Source organism: Anser cygnoides, chromosome 14, assembly GCF_040182565.1.
Source record: "Anser cygnoides isolate HZ-2024a breed goose chromosome 14, Taihu_goose_T2T_genome, whole genome shotgun sequence".
NCBI classification, from domain to species: domain Eukaryota; kingdom Metazoa; phylum Chordata; class Aves; order Anseriformes; family Anatidae; genus Anser; species Anser cygnoides.
In genome coordinates, this window is record NC_089886.1 from 5,526,363 (window position 1) to 5,553,710 (window position 27,348).

The following is a 27,348-nucleotide window of genomic DNA, read 5'->3' on the forward strand; positions in this document are numbered from 1 at the left end:
GGAAAAAAAAATCCCCCAAACTAAACAAACAAAGAAAAAGTAACAGTAAATTTGTCTCTCTGCATTCAACAAGCAGAAACACAGCAGTTATTTCTTTAGATTAAAAGGCTCTCCTTTTTTTTTTCCCCCTTTTTTAAATGAAAACCTCTAAAATATCCAACCAAACCGAAATAAAGCCTTTGTTTCTTCAGAACTTGAGAAGTCTGGCTCTGTGACTCTAAAACGTGAATGCCCAAATTATTACATTAAGGAAGAGATCATTCTCCATCTGCAATTCTCAATTCATTGAATGGAAACCTAGATTACAGCAGAGACTTGCCATGACACAGAACTGCTTTAGGGGCCAGATTTGTCTCCCGCCAACTCCATTTAGCTTTTGATCTTCCTTAAAATACCGATAGCATTTTATCATGTAGTTTTATCATCAGTTTTTCCACTACCACATGTTGTAATCAATATGAGGCAAAAATGTCAATGTGACTATAGTCCTAATTTGAAATCCCATAGTTTGACATTTTTCCTTTTGGAAATAGGAAGTGATTACTTAAGTCAATTAGGCAAAACACGGTGTGTGAATACCATATAAAACATTAAGAGCGGGGAAAAATGAGTTAAATTAAATAAGCCACAGCAAGTAATTGACCGATTACATTCAGCTTCACGCACAATTAAGTCTATTAGGGATCCCAAACTGATCCATTCTGCACCCACCATTCTTGCCTGGTTACCTTGCCCAGGTACACAAAGCCAGCAGCTGGCCAAGAAAAGGCCAAAGGAAGGAAAAGACCAAAAGGCACAATAACAGGAGCAATTTCTTTTGCTAATACAGGATCATTTTGAACCTCTACGGAAGATCTCACAGAAGCAAGGAAACACCCATATAATTGAAAAACAACAGCAAGGTTCCCCCCCCCCTCCCCAAAAGGCAACTGAAAACGGCTCTGAAATCTCCAGCCTGTCTAACCTCAAGGAAGACGAACGTAAGTGAATGTGTTTCAAACCAGTCAGTCTTAATGAAACTGAAAATTACCTTTAAACGGCACTAGAAATGTAATTTAGCTGCTCTTCAGTTGCCTGATCAGTTCGCATTGCCTGATGCTAGAGTTCCGGCCACTTCAAAGTTCTTGCTCCACATCTCCTTGTTTGCTAGAATATTGATGCTCATCACTGCTATTGCACAGGAGAGATATAAATAAATAGACTAGCATTAAAACAACTCCAAAGCCTTCTGAAAAGGGTTGGAAGACTATTCAGGAAAGGCCAGCGCCATACAGCACACCTCCACGTCCCCGAGGCTCCAAGGTGGGCCCGCCGAGAGCCAGCAGCTCGCAGCGCAGAAACGCAGGCCAGCTGTCCAGTGGTACCTAGTCAAAGTATTTACACATCAAAAGAGGCAGCCAGTAGGATGTGCAAAGCGCCCCTCCAGAGAGCTGAATGCTTTAAACTCGCCGCAGCTCAGGCAGGTTACGCATGGGGAAGTTTTACTTTCCACCAGGTGCCGCGTACCTTTTTTAGTTCCCCACATAACTCTATTAAAATTTGTACTTTGGGCTGGATTGCAGAGAGGGCAAACATACACGGGGTAGTTCAGAAAATCCACTGCAGCCTTTAGCATCACTGGAAGTTTCAGAACCTTGTTTTTCTGACAAGGTTGTTTTGAGTCTCAGGGACTTTATTAGGCTGGATACAGGCATGACTATGGAAGATTTTGTGGTTTGTGTCGTACAAGAGATCAAACGTCAGGGCCATAAACACTCTCGGTGATATTAAAAATAAAGGGCAAAGGACCACAGCAATGTTTTTGTGAACATGTGCAAAAATATTCGTTGCTCACAGTTTAAACTAAACTAACTTCAGCCGATCACCGTGACTGCTAGAGAACAAGCTAACAACCTGCAGGCCTCTGCCAGCTGTTGTATCGCGCACACAGCTCTGGTGGAGTGGCAGGAGCACCGATGAGAGAGAGAATTCAAGAAATGATTGAATGGGCTTTGCTGAAAGTTTCCACATCCATGAGAATTTACCTCTGGCTTAAGACCAGGAATGAGGAACTGACAGTCCAAAAAGAATGTCTTGGCCAAGGCTACGTAGAGCTTGAAAAGGGGGCTTCTCGTGAGAGCTCGAGTATTGTGGTTAGTCTGGCATCTGCTATCACATGTTTTACATTTTCCTTTCCTAATGATATTAAGCTCCCTGTAAGTACTGAAAGTAAGGTTTACTTTTTTTTTTTTACCCATTTCTCCCATATGCTCTAGAGATGCATTAGCACCGTTTGCCAACTTATTCCATTTTTAAAGTAGTTGAGGGATTTTAAATGTACAATAATTTAAACGATTCAGTCCAAATTTCATTTAATCAATACTTATCTTCAGTTTCTGTGAGTTCCATAAAAAGGATCAACTGTCTTTTGCAAAAGGTGGTACTTGGAATAGCTTGAATATACAATATAATGTTACACGTATAGGGAAACAATCATATACACAGACTACTCCAGGAAACCTCTCTTCCAGTAGTTTCCATAAATCTTAATCCAAAAACTAAGAAGATTTTTTTTAATCTTTGACTTCTTTTCCAAAGAAAAAAGCAATGCACACTGGGTAAGGTAACTATGCAGAGGATTAAAAGTAGGAAATAGAGCGATTTGGGAATACCCAACATTGCTGAATTGTAGCTTTTATGCTCTCTTAAGACCTTCTCAGTCTCTCTTAACGTGCAATTATTCTAATAGCATGCTCCAAAAAAAAAAAAAAAGAAACAAGTAGTTGAGCCAAGGAAACCCCAAATACAAAAAGAAAAACATGAACCTGATACTTGATAAAAAGACAATTACTGTTAGATTTACTTTCATCTGTTATTTTGCAATTGTACCAGCCCAACTGAGCAATTTTAAGTGATGGAAATGCCATTCTATGCAAGTAAAATAACGCTACTGCAACTTACTGTTGAACTCCGCTGGGCAAACCTCTTCTGAGACAGCACTGCATCACCACATTAACTGAGCTTCTACAAATGGGAAATGGAGATGGGTTTCATCCACCTCTTCCCCAACCAGCTGATTCCCATGGTCGGAGAGCAGACCAACGGGACACGCAAGCTCTTCGGAGGAAGCAGTCTGATTGCCTGTACTCCCAAGCAGTGAATGTAGAGGGTAATGCTGTATTTAGCTTGAAACTCAACATGTAGAAGAGGCAGCAATGAACTGAGATGGATCAAAGAAGGCGCTTTAAAAGAGTTCATGTAAGGACAACTCCATAGCCCAGGCAACTTTTGCTACAAATCGGGGCAAAGAAAGGGGAATACTGAATCGCTGTAATTCCCTCAGCGGCAACAGAACAGAACTTCCCCAGTCCTGCAAAGGGGATTTGGAGGTGGTGTTATTGGATTATACCACAGTGAGCAAAAGATGCAGAAACCTAACAAAACAGAGCAATGTGCATATTCACGCACCTAGAATTTCAAGAGAAACAACTGTATTTTGAAAGGAAGAAAAGCCCGTTCTCTTGTCTGAAACTGGACTTAAGGAACACAGGAAGCACAAAGCTTTGCATTACTTGTATTAAATGTTTGGCTGGTTCAGAAGCAGAACACAAATTAATTATCTGAAAATTAATGTCTGCAAAGTGACTAGAAGGCTTTTATTTTTCCTAAAGGAGGCTTTTTATATGAACTATCTCATTTCCTGATTAGCAAAATAAAACTATGAAATTATTTTCACCCTGGCTACATCCCAGCTGGATCCCAGCACTGGCCCAAGAACATACTGTACCCGTTTAGCTGTTGAGAAAGTCCAGGAGAAATTCAAGCATCCACTTCTCATCTCTCCTGATAAAGATATTAGCCCAGGAATGCAAACATAGGGCTGGGCATGTAATATATGGCCAGATACTTGCCTGGAGAATTTTATACCTGGTTTTTGTTGCATTGTTACTCCCACAGCACAAACAGCACCTGTTCTGCTTTTGGAAGAGAGTCCAAGTCCAGCCCTAGATGACAAATCACTAAGGTTTACAACTCTGTTGTTTCTCTTCCCAGGTCTTATGCAAAAGGGTTTGTTCCATTCCAGAAATGCTTTCACCCCTAATGAGGGCCAGAGGGCTACAGCCGACACAAGAGTTCACCAAACACTACTGGAGTTGTGCATGCACATGGGTCAGCAGGCCAGCAACGAACAATATGTGGGTCGGGTGCTTGAGTGCGATTCCTAGCAGCTAAATGTCACTGCAATATCTGTTTTCAATAAATACAGAGAAAAGAATCCATACCCACACGTTCACAGTGCACAGGGTCAATCCTGTAAGGCTTTTCCTGCTCCAAGCCATAAAGTCATGAAGCAAGACAAAATTAGCAGTTAACCTGGTTTTATGTTAACGTGGAGTTACACCATTAGAGTAAGGGTTTAAGGCCATGACAACTACTGCTGGGTAAGTCAGGTACCTCCTATCTCATAAAAGGTAAATCCAAATACACACTGAGAGCCAAAATCAGAGAGCAGAATTAATGCCTCTTCTGTTTGGAAGAAATAGAGCTATCCTTCAGGAAGGTGTCTGTATAAATGCTACAGTAAGTGAGAATTGATTAGTATCTTCCAAAGAACAATGTTAAGATGGATTTATAAAAGAGATCAATAGGCATTTTTTTATTAGTCACATTTTTGGCAGCTTGCCTATAACTGCAAATATATATTTTAGAAGTTCAATTCAGCAGCCAAACCACGTTACAGAAAAAGAAAGACAGTAAAAGCACATCTCATGGAATTATATTAGTGCTTCCTCCTACCTACAAGAGAAAGTTTTACAATTAATTCTGGCCGAGCAAATTAATTCCACTTTACTGTAATACTGTCCCTTGAATTCCCTCCTCGCTGACTAGGTCTTTTCCATTCCCCTTCCTCATTCTTTTATTTCATAAATGCTTGGCAAAAGCATTGTCTGTTGGATTAGATCGTACTTAACCTGAAAGGGGTTCACCAGTCACGGGTTTTAGGGTAAGAAGGAAGGCAGCAGCGCAGGGAGATCTGATATCCAACCTGGTCCTGAACAGGACTCTGAGCATCCCCGGCCAACAACAAGACTGCTGACAGTGGTACAGCTTGAGAAGCAGGTGCACATGAGAAAAGTCAAGGAGACAACCCAAAAAGACACAGTGCAGAAAATCAGACAGAGAATCCACAGAAATACAGCCCTAAGAAAAAAACAGACTGAGTTGCGCGTTGGGTGAACCAGCCTTTGAGCTGGGAGCAGGGATCTGTGTCCTGTTGCTTGATTTATTTTGAGTTGAGGGAAAGAGGACTTCCTACCTCCTTTGTAAGCAAGCAGGCTGTATGAAGGATAGCTGACTCCATCACCTCGCCCTAGCTCCAGCTGGCTGCAAGAGCTCAGCTTTTGGCAAGTCTCGCTCGTGGCAAAAGAAGGAGCGATACGTGTAGACGCTTCAGAGTTTAAAATGTCATATTTTGATGCTGACAAGTTCAAGACACAAGAAGAGGTTGCCATGGAAACACACGCTGTATTGCCTGGAACATAAGGCAACGTTTTACATTAAACAGGGAAAAGAAAAACTTGGACCAACAGTTGCCAAATTAGGTTTTGGGTGGGGAAAAAATTAGTTTGTCATTTGTTCTCAGACAAACACTTTAATTTAGAAACAATGAAGCCAAAAGTAATGAAAGCATTTGCGTTTTATTTCAGATGGCTTCCCTCTCCATAGAAAATGGCTTTTTGCTCTGAGGAAAGGCTTTATTTTGCAGTCCATCAGCAGCAAATCCACCTCTGTATTACCATATGCCAGCGTCTCCATATGATTGTCCTTCTATAATTAAAAAAATTACTTTAATGGACAGTTGTGTTCTTTGAAAAGTTACTCCTGCAACTCTCCTGTAACCTTACTTATCCAGGTACCTACACTGGCCAACAGAACTAGTACAGGAATAAAATTGGCCAGAAACGTGCAAATTTGTATTCGTACAGAGTCAAGAAGGTCTTCGCTGTCACATTCACTGCCCAGCCCCTTCTCTAACTCACCGCTGGCCTGATTTTAAGACCCAATTCCCACACACCCGCATTTCCTCAAAAGAAAAGAATTCCTTCCAATTAATCTTTCTCCCATAAAATGTATAGCTGGAATGATTTTTCTGGAAACTTTCTATTAAGTAACCGCTGGATTTGAAAGACAAGATTTTTTTTTTTTTTTTTAAAGAGAGGGAGGTGGGGCTCAACTTCAAGCACTTTATTTTTGGAAGCACAGAAGACAGTTTGAATTGTTCAGCCTGAGCCCAATTCTTTTCTATTTTGAGTGTTCTAGGAAGCTTTACATTACTAGGGCATTTACTTGTTTGGGATTTTTGGCTATCACAGGAGTGATAGATCTACAAACCTTCAATTCAACTGAAATATTTCCAGTCCGCAGCTGTGAAGAGACCTTCCTGATTTTTGCAAACGAGGCCAAGTTGCACTTCCAAACACAGAGAGCTGTGCTCTGTATCATGGAGTCGCGATCAATGTTTTTGCTTGATAACTTTAATAAAATCTACACCAAATTGCAGACCATATTTCTTCATCAATACCTATCGTAACTACCACCGAGAAGCACAAGGGGAGATCTCTTTTTTGCTGACTACGAGAGGGCTAAGGATGTTCAGGTCACACTAGCGAGCCTGAAGACAAGCAAACAACCTTGTGAAGCAGCACGAGCTCACTGCTGCTCACTGTAAACACCCCAGCAGGCCAGCAATGCCAGCACAATGGTTTTAGATAAATCCTAATTTAGGGCTGTATTTTTACAGATGCCTATGGAGTCAGGTGTAGCTAACTGACATTAAAACACCGATGGGCTCCCAGTCTCCTCCAAACTTCAGCTTATGTGCTTACAAATGCATTACACCACATCCAACTGGCTTAATTTTTTTTTCCTGACCATCCTACTGTCATAACACCACCCTGTACATGCTTTTTGCTCGAGGGGTGACCCCAGCATCTCAGTAGTGCTGTATGCTACAGAATCCAAGAGCTACTGCTGCCACCCAAGCAAAATGGATCACAGCAAAAGGACCAAAAAACACTATTTTTTAATGCCAGATCATGTTTGCATCCATCCAGCAGGACACATAAATTCAGTGTTTATTACTGTATTTTCAATCTGTCTGTACAAGATTGATTCTGTGGCTGGTTCCAATACAGCCTTTTTTCTCTTTTTAATCTAGACCACTTTTTGCACAGACCTTCCAGGTATGCAGTATAAGAACTTTTCCCCTTACCTTCTACTTTCAGCATTGGTTCTGAAAAAAACCTTTTGCTTTTCTTTGGAATCTAGGAACCCTGTGCATTCCGTAAAAACATGACAAAAACATTGAAGCTAAGTAAGCATGCATCACTAGTATGTCTTCAATATTGTTTAAGGCATACCTTTTCCTTTTGTCACACCTCACTTCCCATTTTTTTCTTATTGTTACCTTTGTTGAATAAGTGTGTCTACTGAAACTCTAATACGCAGGACAAATATAAGGATCTTCATACATTTAGTTCCCTTAAAAATCCACAATTGTACCTGTTCCAAAAAGACTGAGGCAGGGAAATATGGAAAAGCTCATCTGTAATGTTATGGAGACTTTGGCTGCAGTTCATTCAGCTACACGGGGTTCATCACAACAGTATTTGGCTCTTCTCTCTTCTGTTCTCTTCACTGCTAATGGATACTTTACTGTTTAATTAGTGCAGCATGATCCAAATCCCATCAAAGTCAATAAAACTGTTTTCATTTATGTAAATGGCCTTTGTACTAATTCCTGAATTAGTACCATAAGCAAATAAAACACCCTTAAGAAAAAGCGTAGATACACTGAGCTTACACTTTAAAGTACAATCCTAAAACCTTCCTTCCGAGGGTTTTTACTTGCTTCAAAGAAAATTTCATTATTGAACAACTCATAAAAACAGCTCGACAGGCCTTTTTTCCCCGGTCTGATTAAAGTGTCAAAATGAATCTAAACGTAAGCATAGCTTCTCTGAAAAAACCTTCCCATGACTAAGGCAGCAAACCTGACTCTAAGGTTATATCTTCCTGAAGCCACTCCTGGGGCTCCTACCTGCAGCAAGCCCAGGAGGGTTTCACTCTGCAGGAAAAGAGATTTGGCAATAGGACCGTATTTAAAAGGTCCTGCCCCGAGACACTTGTCATTCCTCTGGCCCCAAAGTTCAACACAGCTGGTAGTTGTGCCAACGCAGCTGTGTGCTGGGCTCACCTGGAGACAACTTCACCAACCTGATTCACCCAGTAAGGCTATTTAGCAGACGACATCCAAACCTGGCTGAGTGGAATTAAAACAAATGATGCCCACCTGAAGGAGGCTCTGTTTAGTGGAGCGGGCAGTACTGCATACAACACAGCTCATTTTCCGTAGCCACTTTAATCAAATTAGCAAGAGAGATCACCGGCTATTTTTATAATTCAGGGTGGAGTGGAGGTTTCCTGCTCTTAGGATGTAGCCTGCTTGCTGCAGAAATTAATGAAGCATGAAGCAAGCAACATGATGTTATGTAAACAGGGATATTAAAGCTTCTTCTGATACTTTTGGAGTATCCATTCTGGCAATCCCAACCAAGCCACACAATGCCACTGCATCATCTCACACAGCAGCATGTTTTTAGCTGACTGGCACATTAAACATTAGAGCTTTTTGCCAAGTTTGACCACAGAAATCACATTCATATCCAACCAGTGCTGACTCAGCTGCAGAGTCACAGAATGCCTTTCTAAATTCCCTAAAGCCCAAAGAAAAGAGCCCGATCTGTGTTGCCGGTTTGGGCAGGGCATTTATTCCGTACCAGCCCAGGCTGGCAGCTCAGCAGACTGGGAGACAACTTTCCTGAAACCAACTTTGGCTGAATGTTAATAGAAAAGGAAGAAAATCCAAGATCGGGATGAGAGGTGCTTCAGTCCTGCGCAGGCTGGAGCTGTGACCCCTTCCCGTGGTGGATTCAGACATGGCAGCTCCGTTGGATACGTCGCTGATGAGCTCCAGCTCTCTGCTCCCCTCTGCCCGACGCTTCTGGGCAGCCCCAAGCCACCCCGAGCCATCACGGGGACTTGGCTCTGAGATGCACCAAGTTCAGTTTGCTCTCAAACATTAATTATTCCTGCAGACTAGCACTGAGGATAAAAGGGAACATCACTTCTTGCTTCGTTCTCCCCTCTGGACGTACTTGGTGAAGGAGAATATTCACTGACCAAGGATTTTGTTGTGAATAGCCCAGAATCAGTGTTCTCTGCCCACGCCTGCTGCATGGGCTACTCATGAGCTATTCTCATCACCTCAGCTCTCCAGTGCCAGGGCTCAGCATCTTCCCTGTTAACACAGATCAGACGTCTCCAGCTGTTCTTTCCTTTGGCCTTTCTTCTGACCCAGTGCTCCCTCCCACTGGAGCACACACAGGGACACGGTCTTCTCGCTGCTCCCAACACCACGCTTCTCCGCAGGAACCACAGGGCATTTCTCCGCACCGACGGAAATATTTCCAGCTCACGAAAGGAAGAGCAGCGCAACGCACCAGCTCGGTAGCAGCCTGTGGGGAGCGAGCCTTTCAGGCAATCTGTGTAGCTCTGGAATTCAAACCCTTCGGCTGTGGCGGCGCACGCTAACCACCTCTTGGCAGCGGTTACAAAGATGGCCAGTTGCTCCGCATTCCTCCGCGAAGGAATGATGCTGAGGAAGTCCCTGGCTCCGTGAAGGCAGGGGATGAGGACCCACAGGCTCAGCTGACACCCAGAACAGCTTCGGGGAGGACACCAGCACGGCAGGGAGCTGCCTCCCCACGGACCAGGAAGCCCACGACTCGGGGCCTAGTCAGCGTGACGCCCTGCCCTCCGGCACCGTCTAGGGCTTTCGCGATTCAAGCAGCACCAAAAATCATAAATAGTACATTGGAGTACCCTTGCAGTACCCTTGACAGAGGAAGTCTATTCCCAGAATGAACCATATTGCTCTCTGTAGCTGTCCCTTGAACCTCTCGCCAAATGCAGCAGGAACGGGAGCAAGAAAAGGAAATCTCTTTGTCAGGGACCGGGCCAGGCTCATGGCACGATCTGAGCTACGGGCAATGCTTGAAGGGTTTGGCCCAAAGGCAGCTGCCTGCCCGCTTCTGTCTCTGCTCTGCCCCCACTTTGCAAGGCGGGGAAACACGAACAAAGCCAACGTGCACGGATGTTAACGAAGCTTATGGAAACCAGCTACTGAGCCGCAGCAGGACTCCCCGTATCAAACCTGTAGCAGCCTGCACTCCTCTGGGCAGGCTGTACTCCTGTGGGCAACGCCAGGAAGGAAGGACTTTTTTCTGATCAGTATGACAGAACACCTACAGAGATATTCACTGGGTGGCTGGCCAAAAGACTCTGAAGTTTAGAAGTCTTCATTTAGTGTTTTTTTCTGAAAAGGGTGGACAAAAGGCTGGCAAGGTAGCACTGTGCCAAACGGGCAGCTTTACGACACGATGCTCAACGTGTGTTTCCCTCCCTGTGTGCTGCTCCCTCACAGCACTGCAGCACCACGGCGAAGCTGTAAGGTCACCTTCTGCTAATTAAAAGTAGTCAAAAGTACAAGGCCACTACAGCATCACGATGCAATTTCCAAACCTAAATTTCCAACCTGATAAAACTCAAGGTGCTCCAGCACCTTCTAATTCACGACCAGTTACCTTCTTTGAGTGCTGACAACTCCTCCATGAAGCAGCCCACGGAAGATCAGAACTTCCTCAAAGGAGACAGGGGGTCAGCTGACGTTCCCCATTCTTTCCAAGGATACTTGAAAGCATCTCACAATTTGTCACCGATAGCATAGAGGTCACAAAGCAGCCTCAATATATGAGGTTCTGTTTGGGGCTTTGCCTTTTTTAATTAATAATATGATGTCCTAACAACAACAACAACAAATTTAAACTTTGGGATTTGGTAGACTCCTTGCAAATGTCAACATTGTATTAAGTCAAAACAATGGACTCAGTGGCGCGGAAGAGATATAAAGAGGATTAAATGTGACCTGATAGTTCTCTAACGTCAGTGACAAGTGATCTTAACATAAACAAATATAAAACAAAAAGAGGAAAAAACCACCAGTTTCCCACAGTGGGACAGCTAGAACATACCATAGTACTTACAAGCAGTGATTCATTATTCCAAAATTGTATCCTCGGGTTAAAGATGACACAGAATCCGTTCTGGAAATGCACTTTAAAAATGCTACCTAGGCACGACATTTCTTAAATCCCTAAGTTAAGGCAAACACCTCTCTGTCATTCCAAAGGAAGACAAAATTGCCAGAAGCAGCTAAACTCTTCAAAGACCTAAGCATATCCATCATGGCCAAATTTCACAATACTAACATTATAACCAAATTTATTCAACAGTTTTGCCAGTGGTGTCACGATTTCTACAGGCTTGCATGATAACATGAAAATGTCACCAAAATTAGGTCAGAATGGTAATTCAGAGACAGGAGGCCATGGGACCTTCAGTGAGCCCAAACCAGTGCGTGAGCACCCACAGCGCCTGCGGCTGAGCCTTGAACCCCCCTGCCCCTTGGTGAGCAAGGCCTCTGCGAGTCCTCCAGCATGCCCGGATCACTGCTCTCTTCTTTCAGTGCATTTTGCCATTTCCAAATATGGAAACAAATCCCAAATACGTTCCTTTACCAAATCTCATGTTAATAGCACACGTGCATTTGCGGGTTTTGTGAGTCCTGCTGCCTCCCAAGCACGAGCGTATCTCTTTACAAACCACGACAGGCTGTAATTCAGACTGTCGGAGGAGGGCATGTCACCAGAAGAGTGTGAAAACATCTAATTACGTAAGGCCAGGTCCTCAGCTAATGCAAACTGACAGAGCTCCCAGAAGCCCACGGAGACACGATGCTGCAGATTAGCAGAGGTTTGGCTCGTTATAATTGAGCAGCCCCAACTTGTGATTTTCCCACCTAGTGACAGATTGTTGGACTCCTGACCACCAGAATCTCACGGAGGACACTGGGGAGTTGAAAGCAGCTTGCATCAGAGAAAGTAAACTCCAGTTTGGTTGGACACGTATTTGGGATCCAGACGAATTATCAGAAAAGCCTGTTGAAGAGATGTGCAGTTAGAGTTTTTCTCACATTGCTCTATCACACGATTTGGGCATTTTTTGGTTGGGGGAGCTGGGTGGGCAGACTCAGACAGGAGGAGAATCTTGTTCCTTTCTGGCCCCATCTTCACAGAAGAGCTGTCAGAATGAGCCTGCAGATTCAAGGCAGCTGGAATTGCCTCATCCTCCTGGCATGGACACGAGGAGGGTTTCTCCTGCTCCCTCCCCCTCGCTTAATGCATCGCCTCTTCTGTGGTGGGGATGTGGTGTGAGGCAGAAGGGGAAGAAGCTTTAGCAGAGCTATTTCAGTTCTAGGAGCACGCAGTTCTGTCCTGTTCATCCAGCATACGGGATATAAACGGCAATGGAAGAGCTGCATTTGAGCCTCTCGTACTCAACTCCCTCACCACCACCGCACCAGGGGACAGAGAACAAGGTGACAGCCAAGGTTATACGCTGGAATACTTGATGGCCTCCTTTTTGTCCCAAATTCTTTGCTAATCAACCTGCCCCTACAAAGCCAAATGAAGCCAGTGAAACTAAACTGACTTCAGCAGCTTTGGAGCAAACCCAAAGATCAGCTGCTTGCACTGGGACTTTCCAGGCATTTATGCAAAATGATGCTGGACCATGACACAGGAATTGACAAGGATCTATTTTCACTTTGCGATTCTCTGCTTAGAGAAATGCAAGATTATACTGTATTTTCATAGGTCCAGCATTTTTACTGTATAAGATGCATATGATTATTGTTGGGCTTAATTTGACTGCAGTGAAATGCCTAAAAACTTTATTTTCACAGTAAATTCACTATCCGACTGAGGAGTGCCAATGAATTCTCTTTTCTTTCTTTGCTTGTCCATTACTTATCCAGCCTGAGTTTCATATTTCTCTTTCAGAGCGGTAATTCATCCTTTGATTAATCACATTTTTACACTTACTGCTTATGTCAGCCTTAATGTGCCATAACTTTGCAAATATTTAATATTGACAGACACCTCCAGTACTCATTTGGTGATTCAGTACTTTGGCTTAGGAATGAATGCTGGATCCACCATTTTCACAACGAAGCCTAGAACTATTAGGAAACTCTGATTTCAAGCTTTGCTATAAATCTGAAATCAATCCAAATTCATCCCTAGAATTTCTTCGTCCTTAAGCACTTTATCTGTATTGAACTGAGGTGGTGTAAAATTTGGGCTTCTAGACTTCAGGGCTGTTTTTTTTGAGTATACCATAGGTAAAAGACTGTGACTTTAGTTAGGATCACAATGCCCTACAGAGAGAGATTTTGAAAAGTTTCAAAGCCATATTTTTATCTACCTATTACTTAAAGTATATGAAAATTTTTAGACATTTTCAGCCTTGCAAACTCCACAGACTGCCAGCTTCCAATATAACTTCTGTCACGTGAGAGTGTGCTGGCACACGAAAGACTCTTGGCCCAGCTTAGCTGTCTTCATCATCAGGTAGTGATTTATTTCTCAAAGACTGTTTTTTAAATACATTCTGGTTTGCAGAATGCTTTCCAAACAACATCTTTCACATTCCTTCCACAGTTCCTCTGCTTGAGGAAAGAAAAAAAGCCCAGCAATGTTAACGCTCTGAAGAATCAAGAAGTGTATCCTTCTGCATATGAATTGGATGAACGTGATTTACCCAGAAGTCGTGATTTAGAACAAATAAAACCACTATTAAAACAGCAACCACAGCCTGTGCTGCCACCTATCCTTAGTTAATCTCTGCATTTTCTGCCGACTCTTTTTCTACTTGGGAGCGACAGGCTCTGTCCTGTGAGCAGGTCTCCCTCCCTGCTGATGCAAGGGCCACGGACACCAGCCCTTGCAGCAGGCTCCGGAGCCACACGCGCTGGCTGTTAGTTCTGGTTTTTGCACATGGGGGAAATATTAGCAAGGCTAGCAAGTCTTTAGACTGAAGCCTGTGCTTTCCCCTCTTCTAAATTCTATTTACTATGTTTTTATTCAAATTCAGATGGGTTATTACTATGTTTAGCTCTTGAAATATTTTGACACCCAGGAAAACAGGCCTTTTCTTTCCTGTTAGACTTGACAAATTATTTTGACTTTCTCCATCCTATACTGAGCACAGTACTCAGTGCCTGATGACAGAAGGCACCTGTTCACCCCTACAACTCAAAGAAGAAACTCCTCCAACTGTTCAAGAGCAGCAGAGAACCTGGAGCCTGGGTGTGCAGTGTGAAGGTGCCTTATCCACAATGATACCAATGATATTCATTGACTCTCTCTCATTACAGGATTAGTAAATTTCATGCTTGATTTCAGCAGAAAATGGATTGCAATCTGTCCCCTGAGGTTCACCGGGCTAGAGGTTAAATGCTGGAAAACAGTGGTCTGTCCATGCAATGAAATTCGAACACAGAGGTGAAACTACAGGAAAAGTTAACTTCCTTCCTACTGTCATTCCTTTTAATGTGGCTTTTTTGATAGCTCACCCTATGAAAAGGAAATAATAATATTGCACTTTGCAGGTATAAGATTCAGAAAGTATCGCTGACCCTGGGCAATTTCAACCTTTGAATTCTCCATGGAATGATACACAAGTGAAGAATTAATTGTATTTATTTATTTTGAAGATAAAGGTCACAAATGCAGTAATAAAGAGGGAAAAACATTAAATTTGACATAAACCAATACAAAGGGAGTAAGACAGAATATAGATGTGAAGGAAGTGCTGATAAAGCTCCAACGGAGTGGAATTTTATAGTAAAGTAGAGAAAAACCAAGCACAGCTACAAAGGGGAAAGACACAAAGCAGAACAGTAAGTTCGTCTAAAACTGCAGCTCCAACTTCTGATGCTCAAAGACACAAGTCACGCTCCCTTGAACAGACTTGTTTTCAAATCCTGAGAATAAGGCTGTGGTTTAACAATGCAGCTTGAGTCCACCTCTTACCTAAGGAGCCATCTCACTTTTCTTCTCGCGCTCAGCTGAGGATGTTCCTGCTTTCATCCCTTCGCCTGTACAATCGTCTGTCTCTTTCCACACGGAACCAGGTCAGGCAGCTGAACTGGGAGGCTCCAATTCACTGGTTTTGCCAACCACCTCCTGGCTTACCGCAGAGTAAGAGCGGCCCAGTGCCGGAGCAGGGCAGGACCAGCAGCACATCACGGCACAGCCAGGGGAGCAGCATCACCCTCTCAGCACCAATGATGTGTCGAGAGACCCGTCTGCACTGGGAAATGGCACCTTCAAAACAATGTACCGGGGCTGATTTTCACTGGCCTGCTGGGCTGTGAGTCTTCAAGAGACACAATTTATGTTTCTGTCTTTTCCTTGAGGAAAACTCTTACTTGAAACACTTAAACAGGAAAGTTTCTTAAAGAACTTTTTTTTTTAAATCAATGCTGAGATTCACATTTGTGATACAGAAACTCCAGGTTTGAGGCAAGTACCAGACATTTCGAGACCTGGGAATAACTCAGAAGATCTATAGTGGAGACTGTGATTTAGCTATGAGGAAGCAACATGCTCTTCAGCGCTTGAAGAGGATACTCTTCTTTTCAATGTTACAGTTTAATGGAATGGTGCTGAAAATAGCGTGTGAGATGTAGGCCTTTCATTTCGCAGACTATTAAAACCGGGAACCTGCTGTGTCAAGACTCTGCAAACAAAGATGAATTTAAAACACACACAGATAAAGGGGCTAAGGAAAGCAGATGTAATGTGTTAAAGAACTTGCTGAAACTTTGGAAGAATGGAAGTAATAAAAGGAGAAGGTGATCTGAAAAAGAGGGTGTGCACATCAGAGCAGGAAATAAAACCAGAATGCAATTTCATGCAACCCCCTCCAAGAGACTGAAGACCTGCTCCCTGATTCTCTGTTTTAATCAGGCCCAGTACGAGAAGTGTCCTAGCTGACTGTGCAATTAAGTAATGGCATGACCTGCTTACAAAGCAACCGGCACCAGTAATAAAAAGGGTTCAGAAATGGGTCAAATAAAATACTAGCGTGATCTGTGGAGAAGAGGTCCTGCTCCCCGCAACAGCAGGAATTCTGGCTGATCCAAACAACTATTTTCCAGCTTTCTATAGCAAAAGGTATACGTATAATTAACTTAAAACATGGGAATGTCTCACCATTTGCAGGAATTTGCACTACTAGATTCTGGAACACCTTTTCACACCGCAGAAGCACTGGGCAAGTAGCTAAATAAGCTAACAGCATCCTTCAAAGGACACGTCTTTGGAAGCTGAAGAGGGACAGACTTCTGGAAACTGCTTACCCCAGAAAGTAATTATGACCTTATCAAAATTAGTTACTATATTTGGGTCTTTCAAGATGGAAAGTAGAAGGAGCCATTAGGCACATTTTCTTGGACGTACGTGGTTTAATATTCTGGTTGGAAAACTAGTTCTTGTGTCATCAAAAAGAACAGCACAGTTGAGATACCACCACAACGAGGACAACACAAGACAAGGTCAGGTAAGACAGGAGGAAATGCCTGTCTTTTATCCATATGCCTACACCATACCACAAAGATACCAGCTTTGGTTGCCTGAGGATTTTCTGTCCAGATGGTGCCCACCTGTATGATGTCAGAAGTCACTTTGCTCTCAGCTAAAATGTAGGTGAGATAATCCATGCTCAGAAGAGGCAAAGAAAAAAAAACAGTACTTACTGATGATTCTCTTTTAAGGAGAGCAAAATGAGGATAATTTACTCCAGTTAGAGGCTGAATCATAGTGTTTACATTCTCTGTATTTCAGGCTATAACTCAAAAGGAAAAGTCTCTGCAATTACAAAGCAGAAGAGGCTGTCTAACTAGGCTAGTGTTGGCCAAGGACATGAACAGTAGAAACCCAGAGAATAGATTAGGAAGTAAAGTCTCTGTCCTGTGAAAATACATGGCTGTGCTTGAGTGTTAGACATCAAAACAGCTCCATCGCTTTCTGCCAGGTGATATGGGTCTTTTATATAACGTGTGTGAATGGTGATGTGCACTCAGACTCTGATTCTGCTGGAATTTACACATGTGCTTGGCTTAAACAAGTCGAGAACCCAACTGAATTTGAAAGACCATGTGTGTAAATAGACATCCCACTCTAATCACCTGCAGAGCAAGGGCTGCTGTTTCTTAAAGAGAATTGCTTTTAAGTTTTGTTGTACAGTGTGTCACAGGAATTACTTGCAGTTCTCCTGCCACTGTGCTACAGTTCCACTTGTCTACAAAGCAAAAAGCCCGCAGTGTTTTTTGTCATTGCGCAAAAAGTAAGTGGCAACTTCGGTTTGATTTTGTTTTAATTTAAAGCGAAAACACTCCCAAGTGAAGAGATTCTATATGCCAAATTTTAATCCACTAAAAATGGATACAGCATAGTCAAAATACAAAGGCTAGGAACTCACAATACCAAAAAAAAAAATTTACTGGAAATATTTGTAGCAGGCATCTGTTTTAACCATCAAGCACTGGACTTGAGCAGACTTTGAAGACAATATTGTGCTACCTTGAGTTCTGCTTTTTTTCTCCATCACAAACCAATGAAATTCAAAAAACAGATAAAACAGAAACAAAACTGAATTGTAAATCCATATGAAAGCAGGAGATGGATGTCTAAATGGAAAAATAACAGTTATATAAGCATGTTTGTCTTCTCCTGGTGTATTCATTGTGAGCAGAACCTTCACCCTCATACCCAAGTAAGTCACAGGATCTCACTAAACTAAGATAGGTTCAACTTCAGCTCTGTGGCCAGTTTCAGGAAGACATCTCTACCTGGAAGGTGTTTAAGAACATAACCTTAAAGCTCACTGACTTCAAAGACCTCAAGCACATGCTCAAAGTTAAGCAGGATTATACTAGACAAGGACAGATCTCACAATGTGTTTAAACATCTTCAGGAGCGCAGCGAACACGGCAGGAAGGACAGAGAGAATTATCCCAGGAAGGAGAGAGGCGGGCTTTTCATGCAGGGAGTCCGAATGGCTCTCAGGAAACACCATGGACTGACTCTGGAACCTGGCCTCCTACATTTACAATTTACTTACGTGTCTGAAATTAGATCATATGAATACCCCCCTGTAAAATAAAGGCTGCAGAAAATAAAAATATTCCATTATTTTAAAACACTAAAGAAAGTACTAATAATACAGCTAGTACATAACAAAGTCTTGGGACAATTGCCACTTAACACTTGACAATAAGCACTTAACAAGAGCCTAAACCAGCCAATTCCTGAAGATTCATGACTGGTGTGAATGTATCACCCTGAACCCACCCAGGTCAGCTCAGTACTACAGCTACAATTAGTATTGGGCAAGAGTCTGACAAGTACGCTGGCTTCCCAAGCATTTCTAGAAGAAATAGCATCTGGGCAAGCAGCCAGCCAACAGGCTTCTCTCGAACGGCTTGTGAGAGTTATTACAGCATCCAGTAGAGACTGAAATGTTGTAGGGCAAACCCTGCCTATTTCATCCCCTAAGAAATACTTATGTCAGTCTTAACATTAAGGTGACTAAGGCTTGGCACCCCAAAACAGAGTGCATGAGATGTGATGCGTATAGCTCTATTTCACAAATGTTGACAAACTTGCCCTTTTCCAGGCAATAAATCTGGAAGGACTGCCATAATCCTAACTCTTTATTATCTTATGGCATTTTTACAGCCTCCAAGCCCTTCCCCTTCACAACTAACCCTCGAGGAGAACAGCCAGCTCCCTCGACCTCCAGCTGCATCCCCAAGTAAGGACCTGGCCAACGTCCACGAACGTACTCAAAATGCCAAATCTTCCACATCAGGCTACAGCCAGCAGCTGGCCATGTTGGTTTTGCCCACTTAGTGGAAAATTAGTTTGAATTATATCATGCCAATCAAAGTGATATCAAGTTGTTTGGAGCGTTTTTGACTTATGAGTGAAAGCTTTCACAAAACTTTTCTTTATATGGTAAAACTCACACCAGTAATTCAAAGAGCTGTTAAAAAACCTATTGATTAGCTTTAACCTTCCAATGATTTGTAAAGACCCATATGAGCTCTGGAAACACACCTAGATTGCATACTTCAGAAGTCCTCTTCATCTGTCTCCGATTTGATTTTCAAGTCAATATTAGTAGTTTTGTCATTGATTTCTGTTAGAGAAAACTGAGAGGCCCCAATCCAACTGTGCATCTCCTCAGTCAGGGCAGCAGATAAGGCTGCATACGCATTCACTGTACCTTTTAATTTTTTAGAATGACTGTGGATTAAAAACCTTCACCATTTATAGTACAGTTCAAAAATCTGTTTGCAGATCTACTATTTTCATATAAATCCATTCCAACAGCCTCTCATTCTGGCAATACCAGCAGACAGACTCTTCTCAGACAATAATTGGAAAATAAGACACATTTGGCAGTTAAGTGCAAACCAAAGGGGATGTTCTGAGGAAATAACATCAGAAGTTGGCAAGGCGGTAGATGCATTCATTGACTTGAACTAGATTCAGTCAGCAAAAGTTTGCAATGTAAAGACCAAAGTATGAAACTTTAATTCAAACATTACTTCCACCTTAATGTCCGGATGCAAAAGCTGGAAACCCATCAGAAGCATGGGCAGATGTCAAACCACCTTTCCAAGCAGGCACTTCAAGAAAATACTAGTCATTAGATGAAGCAAGTTTTAACAAACTCTAACCCCTGTCTGTTGACATCTCAGTTGTCACAAAGCTCCACCATCCCTATCTCCACAGTAGCCTACAAAGGGAGGTGGAAATACTCAGGATATGTTAAGAACGTTGGCACGTACATCATTAAGCAGTTGAAGGAAAACGCATGAGACTTCCCAATATCTCCACTGAGGTAAACTAGATGTGAAGCAAAAAATGGACATACAAAACCAGTTGGGAATAGCCTTGTCCATGTCTTCATTCCCATCTGAAATACCAATAAACCCGAGAGTAACATATGGGCCAGTGGTCTTTAAGAATGCCTCGTTAGATAGATATTGCTCCAGAGACTCTCCAACACTCCTTGCAAACACAAGAAATAAAAAGGTAAACAGAGATAGTTAAGTGCACTCAATTTACCGTGTTAGTTCTCAGTATTTCTGTCCATGGACCGGTGACTTTTGGAGAACTGCTAGAATCATTTCTTGGAGTTTGTGTAATTCTATTGATATCTGTTTTAAACTCTTCCCCCAAAAGAAAGACAGAAACATGGATGGAATGGGCAGAGATGGAACATAGTACCCAGGGGATCAGAGTTCAATTTGTTGTTCCACAACAGATTTAGTGCACAATCTCAGGAAAATCACTAAGGCCAGATGCTTAAATGTATTGAGATAATGCTTCCTACAGTATGGTTTCAAGGACTTGGGCAACAACAAACATGGTCTCTGCCTTGCAACATTTGCAATGGAGATTCTCACTAGAGGAAAGCAGTAAACTATTTCCAAATGCAGAAGTTGTAGCACCATGTGAAAACCAACATGACTTCCAGATTAGAATATGGCAGCTGTCAGTACCACACTCCCCCACTAGACCATATCTTCTCCTGATTCTTCCAATGGACAACGAAAACAAGAATGCTGGAAAGAATCAGGCACACGGGTTGTGGATGCAAGCTGAAAACTAAAATTCTGTTGGTAGCTTTCTAGATTTTAGCCATTTACGAGTGCCATTGAGTTGAGGCCTGGCTTCTTTCCTTTGCATTTGAGAAGTTGCTTCCAACTGTGCCAAGAGCAGCACTTTATAGACACTTTGTCATTTACCCATGCAACATGAGGCCTCGGACCTTTACCCATACTTTCGACCTCTTGGACCTTTTTGGACCTTTTACCCATACTTCGGCTTTGACTCTTGCTGTATTTTACCATAACTCTTCTCCACACACATGGAGTCCACACTCTGGGTAACAGCGGGCAGATGAAGGAACGAGCCTCCCTACTGTCCTCAGAGTCAACTGCCGCGCTGAAAGGAAGATGTCACAGGACTCTCCTCCACCTTTCAGCACAAAGAAGAAGAGCTTTGGCTCCAAGCTGGTTCTGCAATGCTCAGAGCAAGTATATTTTGCTCTATACAAAATGATCCACGGTATAGGAAGACCAAAGTACTTTTGCTTCCCCACCAAAGGTAGGCCTGTAGGCTTGTATTCTGCTTTCTAAATTGCTCTTCTTGCACAGCACTGGTGTTCCTCTTGTCCTCAGACAGCTGTCCACATCAAATAGTTACAACATTAAAACCTGCTTCACAAAACAGGAATGTACATGGCTAGCAGAAACCACAAGAAAGGAAAGAGTAAAGGCAAAAGTATTTGATTCCCTTCCATTCTCAGATAGCCAACGTACTATTCCCATACATGTTATCTTCTTGGCACAGCAAGTGAACAACTTCCTATGATTAAATAAATAAAAATACAACTGATTCATACTGGCTTTTTATGCAGAGAACTGAGTGCATTAACATTCAGTAATCCCAAAACTATAAACTCTAAAGGGTACAGCAAGAAAATATTGGCTAGATGAGCTGTTCATTATCAAAAATATAGTCTTTTCTCACTAAACAAATTGCTAGGCAGTAATCATCGTTCCAATGATAGTACAATGGTTTAGGATGTCAGGCACAAACAGTTACCATTGGACTGCTGAACATGAACTCCAGAACAGAAAACTGCAGCAAGTTTTAAAACTCCCAGCCTTGCAAAATGAATCACAGGGAGCTGTTTCACTTGTAAACTCCAACTCTTTAGAGACTTTCCATCAATCACTTGATTAGGCAATAAAACTCACTGAGTGAAAGATCTATGAAGAAAGACTCTGAATAAATTTAATTCTTCCAGGGCAAAAACATATCTTACCTATGCGACCTGTTTGCAGGGCAGCCCAGCCCATTATTCAGGATTAAGTCTTCTAAAATTTCTCTTTGCAGACTGGAAGTGAGAAGCGGGAGAGGATTTCCAGAACACAACATTTCATCCTGTTTCCAGAGTGTCTGATACCTCGAGTAACTTTACCACAAATCAACACAAATCTTGGCTTCAGCTGCTCTGTCACAGAGTAGCTACCGCAGAGCATGTGCTCAAACTTCTAGTGCCGCTGTCTGTAAAGAAGAGCCTGGTGCAGCGCAGCTATTCCCACACTAGGGAACATTAGTTAATTTGCATTCACAGTTACCATATGAGGTGCGAGTTTATGGCAGTCCACACATTTTATATTTAAATACTGTAGGAAATTAATGTAATTATCTTAAGATGTAATAACAAAAGTAACTTACCAACCCGTCGCAATTGCTGATAGCAACCGAAGCGTTTGGCAGATCAGTGATATCCCCAACATAGAGGCAATTCCCATAGAGAGGTTCGATGTGAGTCTCGTCAGAGTCCTCCTGCCACTCAACTGTTGCTCCAGGGGCAACGAGCCTCGAGTTCGGCCGCAACCTGAAGTGAAACTCTCTTCCGAAAACGGTGACATTGTAAAATATTTGCTCGTTCGCTGCTTCGCGTCGCAAGTCCTCCGCAGCTCTCCTGAAGCGTGCTTTCGGCGGTCCGGACACCAGGTGGGACAGGAACCTGCCCTGGGAATCGGTGCTGGTGGGGATGACGAGGCTGTACTCCTCTATATTCCTCAAGATCGGATCTTTACGGGGAGAAACGAGAGAGACACTAGAACTAAACGCATCCTGACGCCGCGGGATTTTTTACTCCATAATTCATTAGCCCAGCAGCCACTTACATAAGGCAGACGGACGCTGCGCTCCGCACGGGCAGAGCGCTTCGCTCGGCGGCGTGAAGCGCTCCGAGTTCATTCAAACTTGCCTTTCGGTGCCCACAGCCGCCGGCAGCCCCCGGAGCCCGTCACCCCTCAGGGACCCGCAGCGCCGGCCACGCGGACGGGTCCCGGCCCCCCGTGCCCCGCCGGTGTCCCCTCGGGGCCAGCGGGGCTCCGCGGCCGGGCAGCGACGAGGGGAGGGCGCCGAGCCGGGCCGGGGCTGCTCGGGGGGGACCGGGTGGGCACCGGGAGCCCCGAGCTGGTGAAGGGGCCGGGCGGCAAGCAGGGGAGGCAGCCCCGCGACTTTGGGACGGGGCAGGAGGAGGAAGATGAGGAGGAGGAGGAGGACGAGCAGCCGTGTGCCGCATCCCGCCCGGACAACTCCGGCACCGAGCCGGGCTCCCCCCTTGTGTGAGGGACAGGGGCACTGCAGCGGGGCTCCCCGTCCCTTCCCCGCCGGCAGCGCGGCCGCCCCGTCCCCTTTCCCTTTCCCTTCCCCTTTTCCCCTTCCCCGTTCGCACACGGGGACCGGAGCCCCGTCAAAAGTCCCGGCGGCCGAAGTTGCGGGAGGGTTCCTCGCGCACACACACACACACACACCCCTACCTGCGTGCCCGGGCGACCGCAGGGCAGCGGCGGGCAGGGAGAGAGCGCAGCAGCAGAGCAGGACGCAGGCGACCCCCGCGGGAGGCTCCATCGCGGCCGGCCCGAGGCGGGGAGCGGCACCGGGGCTGCCCTCGGCCGGGCCGGGCCGGCGGCGGCCCCCCGCTGCCTCGGCTCCCCTCAGCGCTGCCCCGCGCCCCGCCCCGCCGCCGCCGCCGCCTTCCCGTTCAGCCCAGCCGCAGCGGCGGTGGCGGCCGCGCTCGCGGCTCGCAGCGAAGCAGAGACACCAGGAGGCGGCGGGGGTATAATACCGGGAGCGCGGGGCGTGCGGGAGGGAAGGCGGCCTGATTGACACAGCCGCTGCCACACGGCGCTCGGCCCGAGGGGAGCGGGGACTGCCCGCGCCCAGCCCCGCGCCCAGCCCCGCGCCGCCCCCGCCCGCCTCGTCCCGCTCCCTTCTGGCCCGTTTTCGCTCCGTTTTGCCCCGTTCCGCTCCCTTTTGCCCCGGTTGTGCCCCGTTCCGAGCCGGGCCGGCCCCCGAGGCAGCCCCCGAGGTCGGCGGGCAGGGCTGAGGCGGCGTCCCCACGCCCCGGCCGGCTGAGGAGAAGTTGGGGCACTTCCCGCCGCAGCCCCCGGGGGCCGTCGAAAGTCCGGAGGGAAATGGGAAAACAAAAAAAAAAAAAAAAAAAGTGTCAGCGACCCCGGCAGGGCCGGATCGGGGGCGGCCGCCGGCTGAAGGCGCTGCTCTGAGTAGCCACGGCACGGGGAAAGGACTTGGGCTGGCTGGTGGCAAGCCTAAAAATCCATGCTGCAAAGCCATCTCCTATCAAGTATCTGCAAGATGGAGAGAGAGACCCTGGAAGCATTCAGGAATGCTATAAATACAATATAGAAGGAGATTTTTAAAATAATTAAATAATAAAGAGTGGCCTTTATGGGGGGAAAAAAAAAAAAAGTTATATTTGTTTCCATATGGCCAGGATAAATGCCATATCGCTTATTCCTTTCAGATAATGTATATATTTACTCAGCTGCAACATTATCGGGATCATTTGCTGTTTTCATCCTTTTACTCCGTAACCTTGCAGAATCCCAAAAGCCCTTCCCGTGCCCCCTGCGCCCCCTCAAAACGGGCACGCGGTGCCCTCCTGCAGGAGGCTGGTGCTCTGCCAAGGAATTTTCCTGGGTATCCTTGACTATTCTTGCTCCTATATGACTACAGTTCCAATTAATACCTTTCGTCCCCATCTTACGGCCACAGATGAAGGGTACAGAAGAAAAATAACAGTGCTGCTTAATGCCAGTGCCTGGGTTTTATGGACCCCAGGTCTGAGCAACTATGGCAGTGCATGACTTTCTGCTGGCGTGGTTTGATGTTCTCGTTTGATTTTCCCAGTTTTTAGGTTAAGGATAAAAAGGGAAAGATCATTCTGAATAATGGAGTAGATCAATTTCTGCATTACATTCAAACATCCCTTTACCTTTTTAAATGACCTTTGCTTGGGTTGGCCGTCAGCGCTGGGCTTCTCCCAGTTCTTCCTTTTGGTTTGTTTTTCTGTTGGCTCATTTTTTGTTTTGTTTGTGAGTCCATATTGAGCAGCTTCTCTTACTTAAAATCTCATATACTTTCATCAGTACACAGCTGGTAAAGTTCCAACTTCATTTTTATTGGACTTGTATTTTAAGCTGATGATGTGGCTTTTTTATGTTCCATCCGTCCCATCCTGCTCAAATTGAAATAACTTCTGCTCATAAACTTGAAAGGGAGAGGGGCCGGCCTTATATTTGAAATCAAAGTTCTTATTTGTATATGATGCATCCAGAAAAAAAAATAGGGAGACAGTGTATATTATAGAAATACAAAACACAACCTGGCCAATAGTTATTACTAATTAAGATGGATTTTAGTTCTTGAAAAAACTGAAGGTTAGAAAGTATGCTTTAATATGGATAACAGCTGTACTGCAGAGTAATGATATAAACAAAAAAGAATCAGTAACTGCCTCCGCGGAGAAGTTTATTCCTACACAGAAACCAAGTTCTATGTGCATGTCTTACTACGTGCGTGTCTTACTATCTCACCCCACGTGGCTCAGAACCAAAAACTCCATGGGCTCCATGGGCTGGTGGAGCTCCTTCACAACCTTCTTTATAATTTTTAATTTTCTCTTGGAAAAAAAATAATAATAAATAAATAAATAAAACAGAACAAGTGTCAAACAATAGAGCCAGATCTGCAGTTGGTAAAGATTGTGCTTCCACTGAACTCACTGGAATAAATCCTGGTCCCCACTGAATGATGTTGGTGAGAGCTTTGCTGTTGACTTCAACAGAGCCAGGATTTTATGCGAGAGATTCGCAGCGCCAACTTAGACCAACTGAGGATGTGCCACATGGCACAGCAACGGGCCCGTTATCCTTCCAGAGAAACTATGGATCCAAGTTTGATCCAGAGGTGGTCCAAAGCCTGCCAGGCACTGCAGAGCCTGAATGGGTGAAATTCAAGAAAAGAGAAGTTCTTACGTCCTCACCCTGCTCTTACACCACCATAGCAGAGAAGTTCAAGGAAATACCCTCCCCAGAACCAGTTCTCCATTTCCTAAACTCCTCACTTCGTATTCTTCATGCAGACAACCGAGGTTGCTGCCTGGGTTTCCAGGGAAGGGCCTTGCCATGGCTGTCTCCAGCAGGATGCTTCACATTTTTCTAGGACGAACCAGAAAAACTCAACATGAAACGTACTGCTGCATTACTCACACTTACAAACCTCTCAATTAATTGGTGTGAACGGAGTCATATCATGGTTATTTTACTGGAATGAAGGGAGGAGGACCAGATAGGGAGGCTCTGCTCTGATAGCTTGATCTGAGGGTGTGCCTGTGCTGCTGCCAAACGTGACTACGATGACACAGACGTTTGCCTTTGCTGGAAACAGGCACGCAGAAAGGAAAAAAACGATGCGCTGTGTCCTGAATGAATACCTAGTCTGATGGAAAGGGCTTCCAGCAGCTCACGCTGACATGCCCACAGCAGCTTTAACAAGCTAGCTGAGCCACAAACAGCTCTGTAACTGAAGCAGTCCGGAGTTCAGCACAGACTGCCTGCCTGAATATTCACCTGGATTTACGGATCTTGTCCGCACCAAGTTTGTGCAATCTGTTCCTGTTCCAGCCTGGGTACACGCGTACAAACTGCAGTCAGACCTTGCCTGTGGAGATGTTCTCTCAACATTTAATTCTGCTTGGTAAAACGAAAAGATCCTAGGCATACATCACCAGCTACTGCTCTGAAAGTGTTTAAAAAACATATAACTAACTACACGTTGCAACTAGAAACCTTGTGTCTGAGATTCCTAAGATCTCCTGCTGTTTTCAAGGGAAAATGCTCACGTTAGCTGGGCTCTGGGGGGAGATGATGGACTGCAGCGCTCTGCCTTCTCCACAGGGCATGCGATCAACCTGAGCAGGTAACCTGGAGCCTGCCAACAGCCTTTGTGATCCAAAATGATCCAAGCTCTCAGGCAGAGCCCCCCAAAAGGACAGTTCTCATTTCTGACCTCCTCACCGGGAACGTGAGCAAACGTCTGCAAAGGACTCGACATTGCCTGCTTTATGTTTCTTATGCAGATTGCTGTCTTCGCTTTCACCCTTAACTGGAATGCATACTTTGTGGCTCTGTAACACCATAAAGCTTAATAAAAAAGAAGAAAATTTAAAATAGCACGCCAGTTCATTTCCTGCACGCTTGACATTTCCAGGCTTTATATTGTTTGAACCCTCTTGCCACTCAGAGGTGATTCTGCCAAGGCAGGAGCAGCACAGGACATGCCCCAGAACTTCGGGGCCTTAAGTAAATTCTTTGGCAACAACTTCAGCAGTTAGACAGCAGTTTTGCAGCCTGTCATTGTTGGGCTAAGGGACTAA

General features: G+C 44.5%; 1 protein-coding gene and 1 long non-coding RNA gene across 7 annotated transcripts in view; both read right to left on the reverse strand.

The window, feature by feature from the left end:
• Window positions 1–24,260, reverse strand: part of ADAMTS2 (ADAM metallopeptidase with thrombospondin type 1 motif 2) — a 191,086-nt gene extending 166,826 nt beyond the window's left edge. The window contains exons 1-2 of one of the 2 annotated variants that reach the window (XM_048057168.2): window positions 23,429–24,260; window positions 22,329–22,690 (exon numbers count right to left, since the gene is read on the reverse strand). In XM_048057168.2, coding sequence (XP_047913125.2) covers window positions 22,329–22,690; window positions 23,429–24,245 — 1,179 coding nt within the window. In that variant the 5' untranslated portion in view covers window positions 24,246–24,260. Of the gene's footprint in view, window positions 1–22,328; window positions 22,691–22,786; window positions 22,875–23,428 lie in introns of those variants that run through there. The other variant, XM_067005513.1, reaches the window with a different exon arrangement.
• A 413-nt stretch (window positions 24,261–24,673) lies between these two features.
• The window catches only part of LOC125181970 (uncharacterized), a 66,270-nt gene continuing 63,595 nt past the window's right edge, over window positions 24,674–27,348 (reverse strand). For 4 of the 5 annotated variants that reach the window (XR_010834957.1, XR_010834956.1, XR_010834955.1 and 1 more), the window contains one exon: window positions 24,674–26,131. This is a non-coding gene — a long non-coding RNA (uncharacterized lncRNA). The remainder of the gene's footprint in view (window positions 26,132–27,348) is intronic. The other variant, XR_010834954.1, reaches the window with a different exon arrangement.